At 64.8% G+C, this 6,820-nt stretch overlaps 1 protein-coding gene across 1 annotated transcript in view; it reads left to right on the top strand.

Moving 5' to 3' along the window:
- The first annotated feature begins 357 nt into the window (after positions 1–357).
- The window catches only part of PDE1B (phosphodiesterase 1B), a 7,768-nt gene continuing 1,305 nt past the window's right edge, over positions 358–6,820 (top strand). The window contains exons 1-10 of the mRNA XM_026085369.1: positions 358–467; positions 558–740; positions 1,833–1,899; positions 3,378–3,494; positions 3,610–3,750; positions 4,516–4,616; positions 5,337–5,462; positions 5,570–5,671; positions 6,228–6,348; positions 6,619–6,700. Coding sequence (XP_025941154.1) covers positions 364–467; positions 558–740; positions 1,833–1,899; positions 3,378–3,494; positions 3,610–3,750; positions 4,516–4,616; positions 5,337–5,462; positions 5,570–5,671; positions 6,228–6,348; positions 6,619–6,700 — 1,144 coding nt within the window. The 5' untranslated portion in view covers positions 358–363. The remainder of the gene's footprint in view (positions 468–557; positions 741–1,832; positions 1,900–3,377; positions 3,495–3,609; positions 3,751–4,515; positions 4,617–5,336; positions 5,463–5,569; positions 5,672–6,227; positions 6,349–6,618; positions 6,701–6,820) is intronic.

Raw genomic sequence — 6,820 nt, 5'->3', positions numbered from 1 at the left:
GCACAAGCCTGTGCATGGGTTCTAGGTGTGTCTAGCATCACGTGTGCGCACCAGTGTGCAGGGGGCGTGCACAAGCCTGTGCATGGGTTCTAGGTGTGTCTACCAACACGCGTGCACACAAGCGTGCAGGGGGCGTGCACAAGCCTGTGCATGGGTTCTAGGTGTGTCTACCATCACGCGTGCACAAGCCTGTGCATGGGTTCTAGGTGTGTCTACCATCATGGGTGCACACAAGTGTGCAGGGGGCGTGCACAGCCCGGTGCGTGGCTGCACGGGTGCCGCTGGCGCAGCTCCCTGCCTGCACGCCCACGTCCCAGCACCCCGGCGCGCGTGCCGACCCCAGTGCCTTGCAGGCTCCGCTACATGGTGAAGCAGCTGGAGACGGGCGAGGTGAACCTGGAGGAGCTCAAGAGGAACCTGGAGTACACAGCGTCGCTGCTTGAGGCCGTCTACATTGACGAGACGAGGTGCGGCAGTGGCGTTGGTGGCGGAGGTGGTGGCGGCGGTGGCCGGCGCCAGTGGGTCCCGCGCGAACCTCCCGGCGCTGCCTTCCGCAGGCAGATCCTGGACACGGAGGACGAGCTGCAGGAGATGCGCTCGGACGCAGTGCCCTCGGAGGTGCGCGACTGGCTGGCCTCCACCTTCACGCAGCAGGCACGGGCCAAGGGCCGCCGCTCCGAGGAGAAGCCCAAGTTCCGCAGCATCGTCCACGCCGTGCAGGCCGGCATCTTYGTCGAGAGGTGCCTCGCTGGGGGCGGCGGGGGACCCTGGGTGGCACCAGGRAGGTGGGGGTGGCCCCTGGCACCCAGATCTCCTCCAGGACCCAGGGCCTGTCCCTTCGCCCTCAAACGTCCCCTGGCATCCACATGTCCTCCAGCGCCCAGGGTTTGTCCCTCGGCACCCAGATCTCCAGGACCCAGGGTCTGTCCCTTGGCACCCAGATGTCCCCTGGCACCCAGATCTCCTCCAGCGTCCAGGGTCTGTCCCCTGGCACCCAGATCTCCAGGACCCAGGGTCTGTCCCTTGACACCCAGATGTCCCTTGGCACCCAGATCTCCAGGACCTAGGGGCTGTCCCTTGGCACCCAGATGTCCTCCAGGACCCAGGGGCTGTCTCCTGGTGCCCAGATGTCCCCTGGCATCCACATGTCCCCCAGCACCCAGGGGTTGTCCTCTGGTTCCCAGATGTCACCTAGCACCCAGGGATTGTCCCCTGGCACCCCAGGTTGGTGCCCAAGCACCCAGGGCTTGCCTCCTGGCATCCGCATGTCCCCCAGGATGCAGGGTCTGTCCCTTGGCACCCAGATGTCCCTTGACAGCTAGACATGCCCTGGCACCCGGATGTCCCCCAGTGCTCAGGGTCTGTCTCCTGATACCCCAGCTTGGTCCCCTGGCACCCAGGGTCTGTCCTCTGGTTCCCAGATGTCACCTAGCACCCAGGGATTGTCCCCTGGCACCCCAGGTTGGTCTCCTATCACAGAAGGACTGTTCCTTGGCACCCACATGCCCCCCCCAGGACCCAGGGTCTGTCCCCTGGCACCCAGATGTCCCCTGGCACAGAGGGTTGGTCCCCAGGCACCTAGGATCTGTCCCCCAGCACCCAACCTGTCCCCCAGCACCCAGGGTTGGTGCTCAAGCACCCAGGGTCTGTCGCCTGGCACCCAGATGTCCTCCAGGACCCAGGGGTTGTCCCATGGCACCCAGATGCCCCTAGGACCCAGGGTCTGTCGCCTGGCACCCAGATGTCCCCCAGCACCCAGGTCGGTCCCCCGGCACCCACATCTGCCCCCCCCCAGCCCCGACGCGTGCCCTGAGCCCGCGCCTCCCTTGCAGGATGTTTCGCCGGACGTACACGGCCGTGGGGCCCAGCTACTCCGCCTCGGTCCTGAACTGCCTGAAGGTACCGCGGGGCACCGGCGTCCCCACCACCCCCCCCCGGCCAGCTGCCCCCCTGGCATGCGGCACCCGGCCCGCCAGCAGCTGGGCACTGCCCGCTGCGGGCACCGCCGCCACGTCCCCCCACCCAGAGCCACTGGGATGTGCTGGGCAGTGCCAGGCGTCCCCTCGTATGGCCGGGCAGGGCCGGGCATCACTGGGCATTGCCTGGCATCGTCTGGCATCGCCGGGAACCACTGGGCATTGCTGGGCATCACTGGGTATCACCTGGCATTGCCAGGCATCGCTGGGCATCTCTGGGCATTGCGGGGAACCGTTGGGCATCTCTGGGCATCTCTGGGCATCATGGGGCATTGCTGGGCATTGCTGGGCATTTCTGGGCATCTCTGGGTATTGCTGGACACTGCTGGGCATTGCCAGGCATCAGCGGGTGTCACGGGGCATTGCTGGGCATTGCCAGGCACCGCTGGGCCTTGCTGGGCATCTCTGGGCCCTACTGGGCATCTCTGGACATCGCTGGGCATTGCTGCGTATCGCTGGGCATTGCTGGGCATTGCCAAGCATCACTGGGCATCACTGAGCATTTCTGGGCATTGCTGGGGATTGCTGGGCATCACTGGGCATCTCTGAGCATCACTGGGCATTGCCAGGCTTTGCTGGGAATTGCTGGGCATCTCTGGGCATTGCGGGGAAATGTTAGGCATCTCTGGGCATCACTGGGCATCATGGGTCATTGCTGGGCATTGCTGGGCATTGCCAGGCACCGCTGGGTCTTGCTGGGCATCTCTGGGCCCTAGTGGGCATCTCTGGACATCGCTGGGCATTGCTGGGCATTGCCAAGCATCACTGGGCATCACGGGACATTTCTGGGCATTGCTGGGCATTGCTGAGCATCACTGGGCATTGCCAGGCTTTATTGGGCATCGCTGGGCATAACCAGGCATTGCTGGGAATTGCTGGGCATTGCCAGGCACCTCTGGGCATTGCCAGGCATTGCTGGGCATCGCTGGGCATCCCTGGGCATTGCGGGGAACCGTTGGGCATCTCTGGGCATCTCTGGGCATCACGGGGCATTGCTGGGCAGTGCTGGGCATTTCTGGGCATTGCTGGGTATTGCTGGACACTGCTGGGCATTTCCAAGCATCACTGGGCATTGCCAGGCTTTATTGGGCATCGCTGGGCATAACCAGGCTTTGCTGGGAATTGCTGGGCTTCTCTGGGTATTGCCAGGCATTGCTGGGCACTACTGGGCATCACTGGACATTGCTGGGTGTTACCAGACATTGCCAAGCATCACTGGGCATCACTGGGCGTTGCTGGTGTCGCCAGGCATTTCCGAGCATCACCGGGCACCCCGGGGTGTCTCTGGGCATTGCCGGGTGTTGCCGGTGTCATGGGGCATCGCTGGGCACTGCCGGGCACCGCCGAGCCCCCGCCTGCCCCGGCGCTGGGGTAGCTGCCGCCCCCCCTCTCTTTCCGCAGAGCCTCGACCTATGGTGTTTCGACGTGTTCGCGCTGAACCGGGTGACGGAGGATCACGCCTTGAGGACCATCGTCTTCGAGCTCTTCACCCGACACAACCTCAACAGCCGCTTCAAGGTGAGCCCGGGGTGCCCCTACACCCCACCGTGCACCCAGGCCTGGGCGCTTCGGCACGGAGATGCTGCGGGCGCGTTTTGACTGTGCACCCACGCGTGTGCGCCTGTCTGTGCAGATCCCCACGGTGTTCCTCATGACCTTGCTGGACGCGCTGGAGGCCGGCTACGGGAAGTACAAGAACCCCTACCACAACCAGATCCATGCCGCCGACGTCACCCAGACCGTGCACTGCTTCCTGCTCCGCACCGGCATGGTGGTACGTGGCCGCGGCGACGGCGCGGGTGCTCTCCCACCTCTGGGTGTCCCTGGAGCTTGGCCGGTCCCCGGGATGGCACCTGGTTCTGGTCCCCAGGATGGCACCCAGTGCTGATGCCCGGGATGGTGTCTGCTGTCGGTCCCCGGGATGGTGTCCAGTGCTGGCACTTGGTGCTGGTGCCCGGAATGGTGCCCAGTTCCCGGGACAGTGTCCGGTGCTGGTCCCCGGGACGGTGGCTGATGCTGGCTCCCAGTGCCCAGGATGCAGTCCAGACCTGGTACCCCGGGACAGTATCCGACGCTGGTCCCTGGGATGGTGTCCGGTGCTGGTCCAGCCCAGCTGGGTGATGCTGGTTGCCACGGAGACGGCGCCACCTAGCGACCTTGTTGTCACCATGGAAACGCTGTAGGGATGAGCGGGTGGGGATGGGGCAGGAGCTGGGGTGACCCCAGCACCTCCGTCACCCCGGGTCAGGGCTGCCGTGGGACCCGGGGGTACGTGGAGGGTCTTACACCCTGTCACCCGCACACACCTGTCACACAGGTCACACACATGTGTGCACACACACACGCGCCGTCACGCGTGGCCACATGCCTGTGCAGAGCCCCACAGGTGACCCCGCGGCTGAGCGTCCCCTGGACCAGCCCTGTCCCCCCTCAGGGTCCCCAACCTTGTCCCACCAAGGTGCTCCTCAGTGTCCCCTGGGGTGCCTGTCCCTGTCCCCCCCGAGGCGCCCGCTGTCCCTGACGCCTGTCTCTCCCCCAGCACTACCTGACGGAGATCGAGGTCCTGGCCATCGTCTTCGCTGCCGCCATCCACGACTACGAGCACACGGGCACCACCAACAGCTTCCACATCCAGACCAAGTGAGGGCAGGTGGCATGGCACGGCCACGGCGGGCAGGGCTGGGGACCTGCTGCTGGCACCACGGGGACACGTGGGACATTGAGGAGCGTGGAAGGGCCACCTGGCACCCTGGGGACACAGAGGACACCTTGGTGCACCCATACAGCCAGGGATACAGAGGTGGTGGCACTATGGGGACATGCAGGACACCTGGGGGCCACCGATATGGCTGGAGATACAGATGTGTGGACACCATGGGGACACACAGGGTGCCCATGCAGCTGGGAAAACAGATGTGTTGGCACCGTGAGGACATGTAGGACACTTGGGGCTCCCCGATATGGCCAGGGATACAGATGGGCTGGCACCATGGGGACACACAGGACACCTGAGTGGCACTGATATGGCTGGGCATCCAGATGTGCTGGTACTACGGGGACATGCAGGCCACCAAGAGGTCACCAATGCAGCCATGGATGCGGGTGTGCAGCACCATGGGGACACGCAGGACACCTGGGGCTCCCCGATACGGCCAGGGATACAGATGTGCTGCAGCATGGGGACACCTGGGGGGTCTCCGATACGACCAGGGATACAGATGTGCTGGCACTATGGGGACATCCCCGCACTCGTGTCCCCTGCGGGGGGCTCAGCCTGCCCGTGGCCGTGCAGGGCCCCCTGTCCCATGGGTGCGGTGCCGTCGGCGGGTGCTGGGCCCATGCTGTCACCTCCCGCCCCAGGTCGGACTGCGCCATCCTCTACAACGACCGCTCGGTGCTGGAGAACCACCACATCAGCGCCGTCTTCCGCATGATGCAAGACGACGAGATGAACATCTTCGTCAACCTGACCAAAGACGAGTTTGCGTAAGGGCTCCGTCCCCTGCCACCGTCCCTTCCCCGTCCCCAACGCGGGCACCCTGGGGAGGGCGCGGAGCTGGCCGTGACGGTGCCTGTTTCTCCGCGCGGCGCAGGGAGCTGCGGGCCTTGGTCATCGAGATGGTTCTGGCCACYGACATGTCCTGCCACTTCCAGCAGGTGAAGTCCATGAAAACCTCCCTGCAGCAGCTGGAGCGGTGAGTGCGGGGCACGAGGGATGTGCACGCGTGTGTGCAAAACCCCGCGTGCTTGTGCATGTGCATGTGCGGGTGTGCATGCATGCACGTGCGTGTGGACATGTGTGTGCGCCTCCGTGCATGCTTATGCACGCTTGCACCACCACGTCTGTGTGTTTGTATGTGTGTSTGCACGTGTGAAGCATGTTTGTGGGTGCGTGTTGCACGTATGCACATGCATGTGAATGCGCGTGTGTGCGTGCATTCATGTGCACACATGCTTGTGAGGGCAGGCGTGTGTGCAAATATATATATGTGTGTGTGCATGCATTTGTGTGCACACGCATGTGCATGCATGTGCATGCATGTTTGTGCAAGCTCATGCGCACACGGAAATTGCAGGCAGGACTTTTACCGGCATCGTGGCCGCGGGAAGGGACACAGGATCGGGATGCCTCCCCACGTGGGCCCGCTTGCACATGCGCGAGCTTGCGTGGCGGGGCCGTGTTTTTTTGGGGGGGGGGCACGAGTGGGGCCGCTCCCCGGCCTCACCACCTGCCCCCCCTCCTGCCCCCAGGATCGATAAATCGAAGGTGCTGTCCCTGCTGCTGCACGCCGCCGACATCAGCCACCCCACCAARCAGTGGACGGTGCACAGCCGCTGGACCAAAGCCCTCATGGAGGAGTTCTTCAGGCAGGTAGGCTCTCCCGGACGCCTGGGTCCCTTGTGGCTGAGCAGGGTGACCTGGGGCAGGTGACGGAGAGTCCCGGACACCTGGSTCCGCAGCGGGATGCAGCCCCTGGAAAGCCCAAGTAACATCCGCAGCGTGCTCAAGGGAGGTTTGCAAYGGGTGGGTGCTGCAGCTCTGCCACCCTGGTGTCCCCCGTAATGTCCCCGAGCTGCTTGGGGCTCCCCTGCTCCGTGTCCCACCCCGGCTGGGTTATCGGGAGCTTTTTCCTCTTACCAGGGTGACAAGGAAGCTGAGCTGGGCCTGCCCTTCTCGCCCCTCTGTGACCGCACCTCCACGCTGGTGGCCCAGTCCCAGATTGGTGAGCAGCGCTGCGGCCCCGTCCCCGTCCCCGTCCCCGTCCCCCGTGCCGTGCATGGCCCCTGGGGCTGGCTGGGGTGCATGTGGGGGGGACGGTCACCCCCTGACGCCGCTGTCCCCC

This window comes from Apteryx rowi, unplaced genomic scaffold (genome assembly GCF_003343035.1).
Source record: "Apteryx rowi isolate R43461 unplaced genomic scaffold, aptRow1 scaffold_665, whole genome shotgun sequence".
NCBI classification, from domain to species: Eukaryota; Metazoa; Chordata; class Aves; order Apterygiformes; family Apterygidae; genus Apteryx; species Apteryx rowi.
This window is presented reverse-complemented; position numbering and strand designations above follow the sequence as displayed.